This window comes from Aptenodytes patagonicus, chromosome 2, assembly GCF_965638725.1.
Source record: "Aptenodytes patagonicus chromosome 2, bAptPat1.pri.cur, whole genome shotgun sequence".
Classification (NCBI taxonomy): Eukaryota; Metazoa; Chordata; class Aves; order Sphenisciformes; family Spheniscidae; genus Aptenodytes; species Aptenodytes patagonicus.
The window spans coordinates 143047099-143066773 of NC_134950.1; the positions used below are offsets into that span (position 1 = coordinate 143047099).

General features: G+C 40.9%; 1 protein-coding gene across 5 annotated transcripts in view; it reads right to left on the bottom strand.

Moving 5' to 3' along the window:
* Nucleotides 1–13074: 13074 nt before the first annotated feature.
* Nucleotides 13075–19675, bottom strand: part of UMAD1 (UBAP1-MVB12-associated (UMA) domain containing 1) — an 87156-nt gene continuing 80555 nt past the window's right edge. For all 5 annotated transcript variants that reach the window (XM_076331442.1, XM_076331445.1, XM_076331443.1 and 2 more), the window contains one exon: nt 13075–14678. In XM_076331442.1, the coding sequence (XP_076187557.1) occupies nt 14421–14678 (258 nt within the window). In that variant the 3' untranslated portion in view covers nt 13075–14420. The remainder of the gene's footprint in view (nt 14679–19675) is intronic.

Genomic DNA, 19675 nt, shown 5'->3' on the forward strand with positions numbered 1-19675 from the left:
CTCACTCGCAAGCACTCGGTTTCTGATGTTTCAGCACAGTGTTGCTTTTTCTTCACCAATTCCATACGTAGAGACAAAACAGTTATGCCATGGTGAAAAATAAAGGAGATTTCCTTCTTTGTCCTTTGTAACGATTCCTGTGTTTCTAGCCTAATCTAGCTTGCACTGCTGTACGTGTGCAACAAGGTTTAATTACATAGAAGCCAAGATGAAACTGGAGGAGCCCAGTAACCATGGAGATTAGTGATCAATAATATACTACTATTTGTTTATAAATTATCCATAGCCCATATATCCTTTTGTAAAAGGCAAATAGGCAAGTGAGATCCAGGCAGCGTGTTCAATTTATTAGTATTTTCTAAAATCAAATGTGATTATGCTTTCTGTGGATGTCTACTTTCCCAGTAATAATGTTGTTTTCAAATTGTCTGATACAGTATGGATTAGGGGAGATGACTGTGTTTGGGGGAGAAATATAAAGCTCCTCAATACGGGAGTCATATAAAGGAGTCATATAAATACAGGAGTCGTATAAAGCTACATCTGAAGGCTGTATAGTGAAAAGTGCTGCTTCTTTCCACCAAAACTCTTAGCAGGCACTACCAGGCCTTGTTACAGCTCATGGTGTGATTAGGAAGAAGTTACGAAAGCACGTGCACCACACACAAAACACAATTTACATTCCTATTTCTTTTTCCAGTTAAAAAATCCTCATCACGAAGCTCACTAATGGTGGCAATCATAATTTGAAGGCTATCTATCTCAGATAATGATTATGAAGAACCTGGAGGAGGTTTCAAAATTTTATAGTTGCTTTTGCTTTTGGACTGATTAAGACATTTTCTGGCTAAGCATTGTTTGTCTTCCTCCTTACTTTTAAAGAAGCAACTAATTAGTTTTACCGAAAATATTTTCCACTAGAAAGCCAATAGTCATAAAAATTTAAACTCTTCACATGCTTTACTATTCTGGCAACTTTCTACTTGGAAGGAAAAGAGGAATTTTTCATCAATATCTATTTCAATGTTTTGTTCTAGTTTGTTTTCAAAATTACTTTGCCAAAAATGAATATTAAAAGTGGAAAAGATTTTTTACATTATTTTACAGTTTTAAGTAACGCAAACCCAGAAGTGACCTGTTTTACGTTTCACTCCATGATGAGTTTGTTTTCTTTCAATTGGGAATAATCATTTAAAAAAAATCTTCCAAAAAATACAAAATCTGTCTCCCCAACAGTTACGTGTATAAAAGGCAAAGCATGGAGAATTAAGAGCCATTTCAGAATAATTTATTGTAGTGTTTTAGTGTATCCAGAGAGTTAATGGTTCTAGGAAACTGGATGATATTCTGGAAAAAAATATAGTTATCTGATCTGCATCAAGAGGATAAGAGGATAACTGATTTTATGACAGATCCCACTTTTGTAACAGTTACATAACAATTACATAATTGCCGTAGCAAATCCCTGTTTTGTGACTTCACAAGAACATTCAGCATCTCTTCAGCTCGAGTTTGTGCTCGCCGAGCTCTTGCAGTGAAGTCCTATTTAAATACAAGGGGTGCATATATGTTAGCATTTCAGTTTGGGAGTCCGTCTCCGGATCATCCCAACTTACCGTGTTTCCATTTGAATCACGGAGCCATCTCAGAGCAAGCTGGTGTCCTTCTGAATGGAACTAAACCAGAAGATGTGCTTTGGAGTCCAGGGGACATTCAGCCCACAGGACAAGAGCAACAGTAGTCTAAACTGGAAATGCTTGTCAGAGCGGGTATTAAACCCTCAGCCTTGGTCTTTTTTACTCTACGGATCCACTCCTCTTGGGCTGCACTACCTGCTGTAGTATGGACAAGGCTAAAGAAGTGTTACTACTCCGGGTACTAACAAAGCATAGTACCCAGAGTATCATCTTAAACCAATGTCTGTCTAAGAGGATGGATAGGGCTCCGGATTTTCTGAAAACCTCCTGTCCTGCACAGATGTGACCAGCCTGTATGCATTTCAAACCCAGCTATCCCATTACTCGCTGCTCCCACTGCATCCTCGCTCGGCAGGCTAAGAAACTGCGATTACACCGTGTCCGCCCTGAGACAGCTTACACGTTGCCCTAGTTAAGCGGCAGATTGATTTCAAGTTGGCGCCGCTGGCTTTCGAAGTGCCTAATGGAGTTGGTCCCAGCGGTATGGGAGTTTTTGCCCGAGCGCCTCCCGCCGAGGAGCGGTACTTCCACAGCGTGCAGGGGTCACGCTGGTCCGCTGAGGCACCGAGGGAGCGGCGGTTGCTGTGGTGAACCCAAGCGTGTAGAACTTGTTTGCCCATGACATCAGGCTTAGTTCACCCTTCACTCCGAGCAACACCTGGAAACATTTGTTTTCCAATGGTATTTTATTTTGACTATGAACAGACTGTACTTGAATGATCTTTCTCGGATTTTTTTTTTTCTCAAAACCTTCTGTTTGTTATACCTAGTCTCTAAAGGTAGAACACATACCCCTCTGCTTGAAACAGAGGAGGAAGGCAAGGATTTAACCCTGAGGGTCAAGATCCCCTCATGAAAGCCATCAGACTGCTGCGGAACGTGAACTTCGGGAAGGGATGCTCTGGGATGCGGGATGCTGTGTGCTGCAGGCCGGGATCTCTGATGGTCCAGATGGGATCTGCTGAAATGCACCACAGCTCCTCCTCTACCCACACACATTCTTTCCAAATGAAGGCAACGTGGGGAAAAAATAGCAGATGCCACAGCCTCGTCTTGATGTACACCCAGGATACAATTTGGGTGTGTATCTGAGGCAAGAAGTAAGTCCTTCTGACCCCTGAATTAGATGTATAATTACTAGCAACTGTGAAGTAGGAGTCCGTGTCCATGAGAAGCAGGGTTCAGATCCAGCAGGAGCTTGGAAATGGGAGCAACAACAAGTCACAGGAGCAAAATTTTGCCTTTGTAAGAAAAAAAAGCTCCTGGCTCCCAATTGATGTCCTTGCTTCCACTGAGATCAATGATCACACTGCCTCCAGGAACAGCAGGTGAACGCAGCGAGGGGCTGCAGGCTCCAATCTATGTCAGTGAGACAGGCAATTAGCTGAATGTGCTGTCCTACAAAGCACAGTTCCCACGACGGCCGCTTTTTAGGAACCCTGCGGTAACAGCCACTTTACTGAGCTTCTGGAAATACTCCAGACACAGACTGTTCCCCCCAAAGCAGCAGAATTCCCGTGCTTAGCTTTGCAATCTTAATGCTTTTTTAGATTAGAATTTATATGGCTGAAATTGTCTAGATTTAAAAAAGAAAAACAACCCCAGGACAAGGTCAACCCAGCTCTTGCCCCAAAACCCATCACGTTGGCTCGAACTGCCGCCCCACCTGGGCTATCAACAGCACTGGGGTTCAACTGTCTCACCAGAATGAGAGTTGAAACCATCACAGACGACTGTACGGGCAAATTTCTCAGATATTTGCTCAGAGCAGTGAAAAGGTGAGACAGAGTTGCCTAAAAATGGAGATGCGATGCAATTGCAGGGTGGGCGCTGTTGACTGGAACACACAAGATGCAGACAGGCTCCTTGGCAGGCATTGCACACACAAACAGCACGTTTTTAAAAAGCATGGAAGGCAGCCACATTTTAATAGACTTTCTCCCTGTCCTTTTTTTAATCTTACTTCAAAGAAGAGGTCACCACAATTCCTCTTCCCCGAGCCTCATTCTTGGAAATATCTAAGTCACTTAGATTAAAAAAGTAGGAAAATGTAGACTACAAAAAATGAGCTGGACGTGATCCCCTACCAAGAGGGATCACTGTTCTCGACCAGATTCTGCCAGCTCTTTCATTATGAGGATTTTCTCCACATTTGACACTAAAAATCAGTCACTGGGAGAGGGGTGGAGAAAGGCGGTGAAGGGAAGGCAGCAATCAAAATAATAAACAATTTGGTTACTGCTAGAGAATGTGACCTTCTTTAAATGACAAGAAAAAGATAATGTGTTTTCTTTTGTGCTCATGAAATCAAGTATTTTCACACTGTCAGTATTAATATTTTTAAAAAGCTTTAAAACATACAACCAGGTTTTGTAGTTAAGATGGGAAAACATTTTAAATTGGAAATGTGAATTTAATCCCCTCAATTAAATGTAAAATATTTAAATACTTAACCTGATTGCTGCCAACTGCAATTTCCTATAATAAGGAATTACGAGGATAGAGAGGAGTTCTTAAAGGCACATGGTTCACATGAAACCAGCAAAGATTCAGGTCTGGAAACTGCAACTTCATCTATATAGCCACTTCGCCCCTTCACACAAGGTACAACTGGGAAAATGTCAAGTACTACTTTTTACGGGGCATTAAAATAAAAAATAAATCTTTTTTTTTTCTTCATGTGGACTAGCTGGTAACTGCGTTGTTAACAGCAGATATGGCAAAACGACACAGGTTTCCAGCCAGCAAAGTCATGTGAAGCATCTGACGTCTGAATTAAAGGACATAAGAAAATTCTTCTGGAGAAACTGAAGACCAATCTCACACAATGCATCTCTTTGTGAATAATCATCTTGTATATCTATCTACCTATACCTACATATATACACACACACATAATATATATCTACATTCTCTCTATATGTACCTGAGTTTATGACACATTTCTGTTGCCCAAACTTTTTACATTAATTTTGCTATAACCTTTAGGACAAATCCTGTTCTTAGTTATGATGATGTAAATTGTAACAACTTTGCTGAAACCCAGGTTTGTGCAAAAATCTCTTCTTCCTTTCAGAACGGCTATCTTTGTGGGCGCGTATGATATCTCTGCGCTGAGGACAAGATGTAGGCACCAACTGGCAGCTGAGCTTCGTGAAAGTTTTGTGAACTCACAAGGCCATTTTCTCACACATTTGGAGAAAGCGGCAGATCGAAAAACGCTGGTTGCTGGCCTACAGCTAAGCAGTATACTCTGAATTACACTTAAATCCATTTTAGGAAGTGGTCATTATAAATTAACTTCCTCTACATCTCTCTACTTTGAACTGCTGTTCACTTAATAACTAAAACTGTATCTACAGAATGAAGTTTTATTTTTAACTGACTTTTTCCTTAAATGCTGCATATTCTAATTTCCTCCTCTTCCCTCCGTGGCTGGCAACAGACCAGCTCTTTCATTATATTTGGAGCAAAGAAACAGCCCAGTGAACCTTTCCCAGACCACATTGTCAGGACTTAAACACTTTGAACAAAGCAAAATACTTACTTAAAAGTAAATGAATTCCCATTTGTAATGCAGCTTTCCACTGCTAACGACGGGTCTGATCTCTGCAGAAATAATGCATTGGGGGAGAAGTAGGGAAGAAAGGCTGAGACAGATAAATTCATCCCGTTTCCAGGCACTTTGCTGGAGCCATCTCTGGCAGCAGCAGTCATGCTTGGCTCCCTGCGAAGACGGCCAAAGGAAGAGAGGACAAGCCAGTGGGTGATTCTCATCTTAACGTTGGCTGAAGAGCTCCCCTTTCCCTCCGCTCCTGCGAGCAGATGGAAGCCAGGGTGACTGGGATTGTATTTAAGCACATCAGCATGGAGGAAGCAGAGAACAGACTTCAATCTGAGAGATTCCCCGCTTAGACCTTCTGGCCCGGCCTGAGCCAGCACACCATTAGGCACTTACGAAAGGCACCTACAAATTCAGGTTGGATGTATCTGGGACAAAAGGTTCAAGGGAGGAAATTCTCAGATAAGAATTGTCCCTCTCCTCTGTTTACTCCAAATTTCATCATCTTAATAATGTAACAATCACTGTAGAAGAGGTCAGAGGAGTTTAAGATCAATAGATATATACAGGGGGAAAACGTAAACAGAGTAACCCAAGTGTTGCTGAGTTACCATGTTCTCAACATTTCTGTCAGCTATTACAAAGTAGATACTCAGTACTTTTAAGAGTATGAACAAAGTGCCAAGCTGCCACCTCTCTTTTTTCTTTTTCTTTTTTTTTTATTTTGATGAAAAGCATAGGATATTCTCATTTCTGATGCCACCAGTGCTCTACATTAAATCCCATTGTGGGGATGCCTTCTCTAGTCTTCTAATGCTCTGGCAGTGCCTACGCTGATCCAGTTTGCTGAGATGTTTTTTACACGGATTATCTGTTCAGATACTGGTTTCGGAATAAGTCCTAAAAGAGAGTGGACTATTGTCTTGGAGACTGACAAATTACTGGGTCATGATTTCCAGACTAAAGTGAAGTGAATGGTGTTTCCAAGGAGAAGTTTTTCAGCATTATCTTCATAGTTTGTTCCTTTGGGGAAGCAGAATACTAGTTTGTGTAGAAGCCAAAACAACTCTTTGAAGCAAGATGAGGCAGTAGGTGCCAGAAAGACCTTGTTCAGTTAATTGCAATTTATCTAAACCCACAATAATCTATTTGCAAATTTCCAAGTAAGATTTTATCCTTCACTTGAATTACCTCATCTGTTTAAGAAGGGTGTACTAGTTGGCTTTTATTCTTCCTAACAATTTTTTTTTTTTTTGAGAAAATAATCTTTGTACAGCAAGGTTGCTGTTGCAGTTGACACACTAGGAACACCTTTCCTACTCTGTGCCATGAAGACAAGGATATGCAAACCCATCTAATGATGATTTTTTAGTCACTGTGCACATATTCTTATAAATAGTCAGAGACTTCCACTGCTACAGGAGATCCTCGCAGAGCAAGTCTCACCTGACTTCTTTTTGATGTCTATGGTGAACAGATCAATCTTGGGATGACTTCCTCTTCGATGAGATAGCCCTTAACATCTTGGCCTAAATCTCCCCTTTTGGTCTAAGCAGGGTGAAATGGCTCAGGCAATCATCTGCTGAGATTGGGGGATCACCAGAAGATGATCTTGCTCAGTTCAAAGTTTTTAAAGGTAAGTTGTTTTCCAAGAAAACAGAGTAGGACTTGAGCACCACCTTGCATGCTTAGAACAATTGTGTCAGGTCTCTGTCATTGCGTGGCTAGTCATGTAGGAAACAGGAATGGAAGTCAGTCAAGTCTGCATTGCTTTTGCCCAAAGGGTATTGATGTGCAACATCCTTTTCTTTAAAGACTATCACCCTTGAGATGCCCGTCTACCAGGATATGCCCCATCCCAGAAGCAAAGCATCTGTCCAGACCCAACTGGATGGAGCACCGCATCCCGCAGGAAGCATTGGACTGATGTTTCTAAAATAGGGCGCAACTTTCTTCGGAAGGAGAGAAAGCCATTGGAGGTGGTGGGGAGAAGGGTTCGTTTGAGAAGACTTAGAGGTCTTAAATATGAAGGTGAACAGTTTCGGACAAAACCTATCATCCTGGAAAATGGCTTTATTCGTGGAGACTCTTAGATTTGTACAAATCAATAGCTAGAACAACAGTCTGCCATACAAAATTTTTGATGGAAGTAACTGCAACATGAATAGAGATAATTTCACTAGCTAGCCTCTTAAGTAAACAAAAATACATCAGCCATCTTTGTTCATTCCCTCTATTTTTTACAGCTGTCCTACGATTTAAAACTTGTCTTCAATTTATGATATTAAGACTCAAGATGAATCTTAATACTGATTCCTACTGTAAAGCATTTGAGAGATCTGCAGCAAAGCACTATGTTTTCATTTCTCAATCAACAGCCTCTTATTTGATGCCATTTAAAACCTGATGGCAACTTCTAGCTTTGAAGCAGTTATTTGAACTTTATCATTGAGTTGATGCATATACTGCACACTACATGCAGCAAACATATAAAAAGGAAGTATCAATTGCTAATATGACACCTTCCCACTTTGCCTACCCCCAAAACATGAGTTAAATTACAACATGAGTTGAACTGCATCACAAGATAGAGAAAATGTTAACCCTCTATGTCCAGTTTTAGCCATAATTATACTAAGATTGATATGTAATATCTGCAAGTACTGTAATACTACTTGAAACAAAATTTAGCAGTCCTTTCTGGGATAAATTTAATGCATATGTTCTATTCCACCTTATCAAGTAGAGGGAGTAGTGTAAATATTTTTATTTGAGAGACAACTGAAGGAGAACTAACCAAACTGCAAAAGACATAAAAGTCAAATAACAACAAAAAGATTCTTTGAGTCAATTGGTAAGATAAATACTAAGTCTTTGACAAAAGCCCCATCTAAACATATAACAGACAAAATCAGGGTTACAGGAATCTAAAAATGTCTTTAAGAGCAGAATAAGCTAAGCAGATGCACCAGTAGTTTCTAAAAACAGCTGAAAAAGGAAATTACTGTACAGTTTCCAAAACATCACACATTGCTTAGTTTTCTTAAGGAAAACGGACAAGTAGCAGATCTCTTCATGAAAAGGGTGACACAGTGGTCAGACTGAAGTCCCAAAGTCTTTTTCAGTTCTAACAAGTATCCGTTGCTTTAAATAAGTAATTCCCTTCTCACCGTGATGGTCCATTTCACCAGAGTCTTTGTTTTCTGAGCCCATCTGCTTCAGACTTCTTTTCCAGTGAGATTTAGATGGATGCCCAAAGCTGACCTCTGGGAACAGTTATATGAACATTTGGACGTGAGTGGCTACTCTAACCATAATGCTGATATCCACAAACAGTTGGATGGGGGATGTTTATAATTGAGGCTCATCTTTTTTTTTGTTTGCTTGTGAGCAGTTTCTTTTATGTTCTGTTATTGAAGTGCATGTGTCGACCGGCTTAAGAGGACAGCCTTGTAAATGAGATCTTTGATCTCAAGAGTTTATTTTATCTTTGCAGCAAGGAAAAGTGAATTGAACTGGCTGGCAGAACTAAGCCCTCTCTTTTCCCTGTTCTACAGCTGCTGCATCCTTCTGGGGTCATCATAACTTTCACTTCCACCGCTAGATACTCTCTTTTGCCACAGAATTAAAAAAAGCCTTCTCCAACATCTCATCATAACCTGCAGTACAACGCTGAAAGCTTTACAACTCCTGGTTTATTATATGAACCATGCAGCATGCTCAGACTGTTTTGCTTCTGTAGAAGGGATGTATTTGACAAACCACTGAGCTGTGATACAGCAAAGCTCTTCGAGCGACCCTGATACCTCATCAGAAAGCAAACTTTAATAGACTATTCACTGTCTTTTTCTGGTAAAACAGTCTAGAAAGACTACAGCATGGAAGGCTGCAGACTAAAAACAAATACCTGCTCTGAGATGTTGAAAGGAGTATGTGATCCATCATTACTCTCCCATTATTTATGTTAACATACAGAGGCATTAGCATTAGGGACCGTTGTGCTATCTACTACACGTACACAAAAAAAGAAACTATGGGGCACTGTACCAATTTACTTCTGATTCGGATCACCAGTATGATAGTGTCATCATATTCTTACCACCTGCACTTCATTTAGTTTCTGTATTTTCATTACAGCCAAAGTTAGCTACTACAGAAATAATGTTCAATGAAAACTGCTTTAAATGTCCTCCCCCCCCCCCTTAGTTTGATGTAATTTTACTACGTATTTTTCCTTCTATACAACTAAAGGAAATAATGAACATATGAGAACTCTTGCCATTTCATACTAGGTAGATATCTGTAAAAAACTAATAATTTTTAATGGCCTCAAAGTAATTGCGTGTAGAATAGCCAGATCTGTAGCACTCACCATGAAGGTGGAAAAGCTTTCCATTAGTATGTTTCAGAAAATAAAGTTTAAATTATTTTTGGGGAGTTCTACTGAATGCTTAAAACCATTCATACATGGAGGAAAAAAAAATTCTGCGCACAGAGTTGTCTTACTAGGGACTGCACCCACAGAAGTCAAAGTAGTGCTTTGGATCTTACTGCTTTTTAGATTGTACATCAGTATATGCAGGAGAATTAGAACAGTCTTACTCATTAGCATCATATAGTGCAAAGAAAAACTTCACATACCTGTACACAGAACCTAAAATTTGTGCTCCAGAACTAAACAGGCAGTAAGATGCCATGCCTAGAAGATCAACTTTCCTTCTTTAACTCCTGGCACCTAAAAATGGTGAAATTCTGAATTGACAAAAATCTCAGTTTCGTTCTATGGGCAGTAACGCTTCCCAGTTAACTGACTGTCAACACAACGGGAACAAGGTAGCGACTTTTCTCCCCTTCCAGTAAGCATGAATACTTACATCTCTTCTTGTGGATGGCTGTGATTCAGACAGAAGGAAGGCTAAGAAAGTGTCTATGGAAACAGATCCCTTTTGCAGAAAGAAGCCCAGGTCTCTTTTCAGAAAACAGTCTCATCTCTGTGGAAGATGTTGAAAAGAAAGAGGTAGTTCTCTAGGAGAATCAAAGGACGTAAGTATCTAACTGGTAAAGAAATAACATGGTCTCAATGGAGGGCACAGGGAGATCAATAATTTTCCTTAGTTTAAGGAATTTGACATATTGATGGGAAGAAATCAGGCCTAATGTACCTACTTCTGACTTTGCAAGCTCGTTACAGAATGTGAAGCTTAACGCTGATGAAGAGATGCAGCACAGCAGGTGGGCTGAACGTACCCAGCTTGGCTTATTAAACCACCTTCTTCCTACGGCACTAAACAGGAGCCTACCTTTGGATTTTAAGGAGGATTTTCTGCCTCTTGTTGCTGTAACAGACACACTCTGGCTTCGAAAGGAAATCTGGTTAATCTGGAATTGCCCTGTCATCAGTAGAAGAGTTCCAGTTACCCAAGAAGGGAAGGACTTACCCCTAGGAGTTGCACTTCTGGTTCCTCTCCATACTCACTAGGGCTGAGCAGAGAAAACCCAAAGCAAGATGAATTATTGTGTCATAACAAGAGGGTGGTGATGGGGAGGAGAGGAGAATGGTTTCTTAAGCGCAAGTTTTATGCTATTGTTCAGAACAACCCACTCATCTTGCCCAGGAGGCTGCTTTAGTGCTTTTGTGAACATAACAGGTTTTCCAGCTAAAAATGCAATAAACTCTGTGTTATTTTGAGATACTGTAATTACTGCACTGAATAAGCTCTTTGCCTTTTTCCTTTATTTGCTCTAGGGTCAAAACCTCTCATCTGTGACCACACAAGTATGCATTTGCCAGCTGCAGTACTGTAGTATCAGGGTTTGGATCATACTTTACAGAAAACATCAGAAACTGGATCTGTAACCACCTCCTTGACTGACCTGCCGGACACGGCATTGTCTGGTTCCACTTCTGAGTTTGTCACCAGGGAGTTGTCTGTAGGGACCAGCTCCCAATCAGCCTTCTGTCGGGCTGCTCTGGATGCAATTATTCTTTGATTTACCTTTGAGCATGTGGGCTTCACTCCCCTTTTTCTACATTTCAAATTAGACTTTTCCAGAGCCTGTATTTACAACTTTTCCAGAGGAAATAAGAAGTGTCTTGTTATGTTTGATTTATTAGAAAGTTCCATAAGGAAGCTATCACACAACGCAGAGTACCTCTCTTGCAAGGAAAACGTAGAGAACTGCAAACAAAACTCAGAATCTCCCACGAAACAAAGTAACTCTAAATAGACTATTAAATAAAGGAGTGCAGGCCTACTAATATGTCCACTAATGGCAGTGACAAAGCTCCCATTTACAGCACTTCACTGGCCCAGGATCACAGCTCAGCCTTTCATTATTAGTTCTGGAGTTGACAACCTGTCTTAATTCTGCTGTTAATGACATCAGCTATGAAATACCTTTCAGTTCTGTCTAAACAATTTACATCCATATGCATAACACAAAGCAAGCAGTTCTACTCATGTTCTCATTTTTAGATACAGAATAGAAAGAAAGGACAGCCAGGGCCGTTTACTATTTTGCTATAAATACTGATTATATTTTAATAGTTTATAATTTTTTTTAAATTAACTATATTCCTTCATCGGTGGTCAAATGTTTGAATGACAATATATAGAACCATCCAGTATTTGTTGACAATATATTCACATATATTCTATGCAATAATCACTTAGCATATGATGTAAACATACGCTAGCAATTACACTAGCAATTCACATTTTTATACGAGCTAAGACTCTTTGAAATCTTTAATTTTCTGGAGATTTTGTGCCATCTTCATGTTATTAGTGGGCAAATAGTAATATCCATAAATCTTACTGCTTTATAACAGTTTAAGTGTATTTTTTTTCTTATCCCAGTGGGAATAAATTCACTTTTGCTGTCTGGATACCATTAGGCTTCAATCCACTTTTTATGGATGATGTCAAGCAAGGGAGAGCTTTGAGCCCCAGCCCTTGCTAAAGAGAGGGCAGTCAGGAGACACATTCCCAGTGCTCATTACTGGTACTCTTGCTAGGTGTAAATTTTACCCTTTACGGAATATGGTTAAGGATGCAGTCAAATGTTTAACCTACCAACCGTATTTCTCATTATAGGTGAATACAACCTCCTCCCCACCCTGCTTTGCCTCTTCTTTTCTTTTGAAAGGACAGCGTATTGGCTTGTGAGTGTAACAGAGTGTGATTCTGACAAGATGTGATTATTTCAGATAAATAATCTATCTTTAAACAAAAAATGAATGCCAAAAATTATATGCTAAGTCAGCTAGCAAGGAAAGAACAAGTATAGTGAGTTTGTTGGCTCTTCAACAGTGTTTTGCAGTTCTGCTTCTAGACCAGCTGAGCTGCAGAAACATTTCAGATTCGAAATGGACAATTTGAATGGAAACATGCTATTTGCAGGATGGTTACTTTTTTAATGATTAAATATAAAACAATCATGAAAATTAAATTTAGTGCTTCAGGTATGCGTTAACTAGAAAACTCAACACACAAAACAGTTCTAAACAACTTGGTAAAATTAATTCTTCCTTCTAAGAGGTCCGAGTACTTCCCAGCTCACAGCCGTACTATCCTCAGAGCAGTGTCATGGATGCCACCTAAACCACTGCAAGTCACCAACACAGTATGCAGAATACAGCAGATGAAAGTGTGATATATTTGATTAGAAGGACCCCGATTTTTAAATGATACTGAAAAGATTTCCAAACTGAATTTCCACGTTCAAGCTCCCATGAAGTCTGAATGGTCACAGCTATAGTAAACAATAGAGGTGAAGCCGAGCGATTACTTTCACACAAAAAATAACTCACTATTATTTAGCATTTTTTTAATTGGAGTGCAGCACAGATACTTTCCCTGAAACAATAACTGCAAAACATTTATGAACATAGCTGTCAAAAATATTAAATACATACATTTAAAAAATACAAAACATGAATATTTAACAACCTAAGATGTATTCACAATGTAATTTCTCCATCATTTACAGTATTTATCTCAAATACTGTAAGAGGACGCAAGTCTGAAAATATATGTATTTTAAGCTAGCAGAACATAGAAAATATATGAAAATACCCACTAACATTTGGCACAATATAAATATTCTACCCCGAGAGAGAAAACAAGTGTAGTCTTTTGTGTGACACAGATCATTATTCATCACAAATCATGATGTTACCTCAGAGAGCTGTTGCTCATGCAACAGCAGCTCTGGTTTTAGTCGGGAAAAACATGCTCAAAGCTTGTGAGCAGGGGACACAGTGGTCTGTGAGAATGCATGTTTAGGTACTTAGCCATTTAATTTAGCTGCATAAGAAACAATGTAATGTTTTCCTGTTGTTAAACATTGCCATCTGTATCTCTGGCACACAAATTAAAAAAAGAAGGGTGTGACCATTAAAAGTACGTGTCCTGAGATTTCCTTCTTCAGGGGGCAAAGAGGTTAAAATGGAAAAGCTGATCTATGTATAAATCAGGAACACATGTGGTAATGAGAACAAACAGCAGCCAACAGGCAGGCAGGGAGGACTTCTCCAGGCACAAAATGAGATGGACAAAAATACCATCTACTGGAAAGGGAGCAGAGCAACCGATTCACTTTGAAATTGGTAAGTTTAACCAATTCTATTAAGTCTTCATAATTATTTAAGTACTCATAATTAACTCTGAGTTTTAAAACTTGGTTTAACTGGAAAGCTGTCTGCCCAGTAGTGCAAAGCAGCGTTGCTTTAGCGCTAATACTGCCTTCTATTGCAGAAGATCAGAGGTGATCTTAAAGAAGCACGTGTAACGGGATCTATGTATTTAGTATCTGAGTGAAGTAACAAAACAGTGCAGACGTGCGTAGACTTCATCTTAAAGTTATGAAATGTTTGTGTCTGCAGCCTGCCTACTGGAAGTAGATACCAACAGTCAGTCTCCTACTCAGGCTGAAATAATTTTGCTTGATTTCTTTGGAGATAAACAGAATATTTAACATAGTAAGTTACAGTTCACTTAAAGCTAAGAAATATAACACAGTTGTGAGTTGGATCCTTTTGATCCAATGCATCTGATATACCAGTGGCAGGCCCCCAAAATATTAAGCTGATTAAAATAAGTCTTTATCTTCACCTTAAGACTTGTTCCTTGACACAGAGAGAAAAAATAAAGAAAACATTACAAATCACAAAGCACTGAATTTTCAAGTGTAAAGTCATACCAAAATCTTGATAAATTATCATTGATGTCGTAGGTGAGCAATCGGTCAGGAACGTCATTATGGGTGCCCTGTACTGCTAACACATGTGGTGCTAGGGCAAAGGGTACGTCACTCAGAAGATCTGACATGAAAGGGCTGCTTTCCAAATTTTGACTCCTTTCATTTCCCACCTCTGCACTTGATACAGTCAACTGCGATCGGTGCCCTGTATTTATCTAAAGAGAACAGAAGAACAGAAATTTAGACACTACAAATCAGGCAGCTAAGGCTAGTTAGAACCATCATGACCTACTAAGAAATGAAAACAAAAAATAAAACAATAAATAAAATCAGTTTCAGAGTTTGGTTCAGGTAGATCTAAAATAGCAATTCTTAATAGATGTCAATATAATTCTTTGGGTCAGGTTGACTTGAATTAAGGCTAAAACAACAAGAGATTTTTTTGAATGATTAGTGGGATTTCTCCACCTAATGTTACTTTGCATTTATGAAACCCATAAGGCTGGTGGGACTTTTTGTCATTATGTCCAGGCTTGTTTAGGGGAAATTACTTCATATAATTCCTTTTATAAACTGATGAAACTCCATCTTTTGTTCCCCCTGTGCCTTTTCAGAAGTTGTCCAACAAAGGCATGACTTAGATGATTAAAAAACACTCCTATCCCAGTTATTTCAAAGTATTACTCATGTTGCTTTCCAATTTGAAATGGAATTGCATGACTGGCTGGTGAGGTCTATTATATATGGCAATATATGCATTGCCAAATAGTGCTTTATAGAAAAACACAGTTAACAAACCTTAAAAAACCCAACAAAACCCCCGAAGCAAAACCAACAACGAAATAAAAAAAACCTGCCCTACAGAAGAAGTCAATATAATTTACAGAAAATGCCAGCAGATAGGATGCTGGACCCAAAAGACTTGCAAGCTTTGATATTGGCCTACCAATATGACCTTATTAAGTGTCTATCCTAAAACTTCTACTGTTTTAAAAACAAAGAAAAGACTATTTATTCTGCCCTCTAGAAATCAAATCTAATTTGTTTTACTGTTTATAGCAATAAAATGCTATGCAAACTGATAGCTGTCACATCATCTCTAGGAGTAAGATGTTTGTTATATGGATTTCTATTTTGTATAAGCACACATACAGAAAAATTCAGTATTTTGTTCAAAAGTGCTTAACAAATCATGTCAGAGCCAAGAACATTAGACATGAATTTCTGATTGCAGTCCTGACGTCTTCCTTTCAACCCTCCATACTCAGCACACAGCCAGAAAAATCCAAAGCTTACACTGTTATTAGGGAAGGGAGAGCACTGGAAGCTTTAAATGCTAATTTGGTGTTCAACTGATCATAAGAGTTAAATGGAGCTAGCTGTATGGAGGTCGCTTTCATCCTAAATTATTCCATGATTTTTAGGGGAGTTGTGCTGCTCAAGATCTGACCTGTGCTGGAGTTGAATGTTGCAGATCATGGTTGTTACAGAGAACCTGAGGTTGTGGCTGTTTGACAGAAGGACAGTTTGGGTGGTGGGGTTGTTTGTTTTCTGGCCTGGGAGTATGTAAAACAGCTAAGCATTTAGCCAGGCAAAAGACACTCCATCTCCTTCTCAAAGGAAGGACTGGATTTGACTTGAACGCAACCTGAGCAGTAGTCATTCCTTACACAACCCAACATTTCATCTAGTAGGAAAGATAAACAAACATTAAACTGTCAACAATGAAATAGATAACCTTGCCAATCTAAGTCAGTTCAGAGTCAGTACTTGTTTTAGGTGATGGAGGAAGCTTGCTCCTCCATAAGCTACTGGGACAGAAGGGGTTAGTGGTGCTGCACACTTTGAAATGGACCCTCATTTGGAAGCTTTTGTTTATACTCACGATGACTAGAAACCTAAAGCTTAAGATAAACTTCTGTCCTGGTTTCAGCTGGGATAATTTTCCTCCTAGTAGCTGGTACAGTGCTGTGGTTTGGATTTAGGATGAGAATAATGTTGATAACACACTGATGTTTTAGCTGTTGCTAAGTAGTGCTCACACTAGTCAAGGACTTTTCAGCTTCTCATGCCCCGCCAGCGAGAAGCTGGGAGGGGGCACAGCCAGGACAGCTGACCCAAACTGGCCCAAGGGATATTCCATACCATATGACGTCATGCTCAGTACACAAACTGAGGGGAGTTGGCCAGGGGGCAATGACTGCTACTCGGGAACTGGCTGGGCATTGGTCTGCAGGTGGTGAGCAATTGCATTGTGCTTCACTTATTTTGTATATTCTTTTATCATTATTATTATTTTTTTTTCCCCTTCCTTTTTTGTCCTATTAAATTGTCTTTATCTCAACCCATGAGTTTTACCTTTTGTCCAATTCCCTCCCCCATCCTGCTGGGGACGGGGGAGTAAGCGAATGGCTGTGTGGTGTTTCGCTGCCTGCCGGGTTAAACCACAACAGTCCTTTTGGCGCCCAACGTGGGGCACGAAGGGTTTGAGATAATGACAGACCTGACCAGACCGTGTTAAGGCAAATTTGTTGTAAGCATTCATCATATTGGTTTAATTGTCGCTGGTCACAATGTTGACTAATTTACTCTCAAAGTTGTCATGCTTGCTTTCAAAGCTGTGTTATGTAACACCTTACTTGCTGTACATGTTCCCTGCTGTGCTGTCTATCACCTCTGGGAGCTGGATCAAGGGTATCATTTTGCTGCACTGTGTAACACTACTGGTTTATGATGTAATAAAATTTTTGGTCATGAGACTAATCTGGTATTTGTACTCAGCATTGCCGTCACCTCCGTACCTTGGGAGCCTCCTTTCGGAAACTATTAATAATTACACTCACTACCTTTTCTCCTTGGGGAACCAATGTATGAGGGAGATGTGGGGGACACTTTCCCCTGCTCCTTCACCTTCCCTTTCTCTTTCAGGCTAGTTACAACAGCTTTTGAGAATTCTGAATATCCTTGGGATGTTCAAACCAACATGTTCCTGCTGCTATGTCTCCTGAACATGGTTCAGGTCTTGTTTAAGAATAAACAACTATTTAAGAATACCATCCAGAGATCTACCCCCGCGATAGGCACTGCGGCTACCCCAACCCCCACAACAGGCACTGCGGCTACTCCAACCCCCGTGACAAGCACTGTAGCTACTCAAACCCCGGTGACAGGCACTGTGGCTGAACCAGAGAACCAACCCATGCCGGTATCAGTCACACCTATACACAAGAAGAAATACACAAGAAAATCAACTTGTTTAGTAAGAGATGAAGATGAACCAGGGCCATCACGAGAACAGGAGGAGGAAGAGGCAGAACCCGTAAACGAGATGGTAACCAACCGATCCCTATCCCTGAGTGAGCTGCAAGATATGCGAAAAGATTTCAGCCATCATCCAGGTGAGCACGTTGTCACCTGGCTGCTCCGATGCTGGGATAACGGGGCCAGTAGCCTGGAATTAGAGGGTAGGGAAGCCAAGCAGCTGGGATCCCTTTCCAGGGAAGGGGGCATTGACAAAGCGATTGGAAAAAGGGCACAAGCCCTCAGCCTCTGGAGGCGACTTCTGTCAGGCGTGAAGGAAAGGTATCCCTTCAAGGAAGATGTCATATGTCACCCAGGCAAGTGGACCACCATGGAGAGAGGTATCCAGTACCTGAGGGAACTAGCAATGCTGGAGGTGATTTATGATGACCTGAACAATGAGCAGTTATCCAAGGATCCAGATGAAGTCAAGTGCACACAACCCATGTGGTGGACGTTGTACGGAGCGCACCGTCATCATATGTCAACTCATTGGCAGTAATGACTTGGAAAGATGGAGAGGAACAAATGGTGGATGAATTGGCTGGTCAACTCCGGCAATACGAAGAAAGTCTCTCTTCCTCCCTACAGGCCTGCATCTCGGCTGTGGAAAAACTGTCCGAAAAACTGTCCCAGGAGTTCCAGCAATTCAAAGAGGATATGTCCTACTTCCCACCTGTACGGACCAGTATCTCAGCCATTATGAGCAAATGTCCCTCTGCTCAAGAGAGGATATAGTGGATACACACCACAGGCCACCTGTGGTTTTACCTGCGTGACCACAGAGAAGACATGAGGAAGTAGGATGGAAAATCTACCTCAACCCTAGAGGCACGGGTATGTGAGTTGCAAGGAAAATCACAAAAGGGGGTTCTTCCAGGAAAATTGCTGCTCCAGTTTCCAGCGGGCAGTTCCCCAGAGAGAGTAGAGGGGCTGATTTTACTTCTGATCTTAAGAAAGGGACTTTTGATTCGCATTTACAAGAAATGAGTAACACATACTGTGACTAGGACTAGAGGGGCCCTGCCTCCAGCCAGGTGGAGGAAAGGGACAACTGTGTGTGGACTGTGTGGATTCGATGGCCTGGCACATCAGACCCACAGGAGTATAAGGCTCTAGCAGACACCGGTGCACAGTGTACCCTAATGCCATCAAGCTATAAAGGGGCAGAACCATCTGTATTTCTGGAGGGACGGGGGGATCCCAACAGCTAACTGTATTGGAGGCTGAAGTGAACCAACCTGGGAATGAGTGGCAAAAGCACCCCACTGTGACTGGCCCAGAGGCTCTGTGCATCCTTGGCATAGACTACCTCAGGAGAGGGTATTTCAAGGACCCAAAAGGGTACTGGTGGGCTTTTGGTATGGCAGCCTTGGAGACAGAGGAAATTAAACAGCTGTCCACTTTACCCGGTCTCTCAGAGGACCCCTCTGTTGTGGGGTTGCTGGGGGTTGAAGAACAACAGGTGCCAATCACCACAACAGTGCACCGGCAGCAATGCTGCACCAACCGAGATTCCCTGATTCCCATCCATAAGCTGATTTGATGACTGGAATGCCAAGAGTGATCAGCAAGACTTGCTCACCCTTTAACAGTCCCATATGGCCAGTGCGAAACTCCAATGGAGAGTGGAGACTAACAGTAGACTATCGTGGCCTGAATGAAGTCATGCCGCCACTGAGTGCTGCTGTGCCGGACATGCTAGAACTTCAATACGAATTGGAGTCAAAGGCAGCCAAGTGGTATGCCACAGTTGATATTGCTAATGCATTTTTCTCAATCCCTTTGGCAGCAGAGTGCAGGCCACAGTTTGCTTTCACTTGGAGGGGCGTCCAGTACACCTGGAACCGACTGCCCCAGGGGTGGAAACACAGCCCCACCATTTGCCATGGACTGATGCAGACTGCATTGG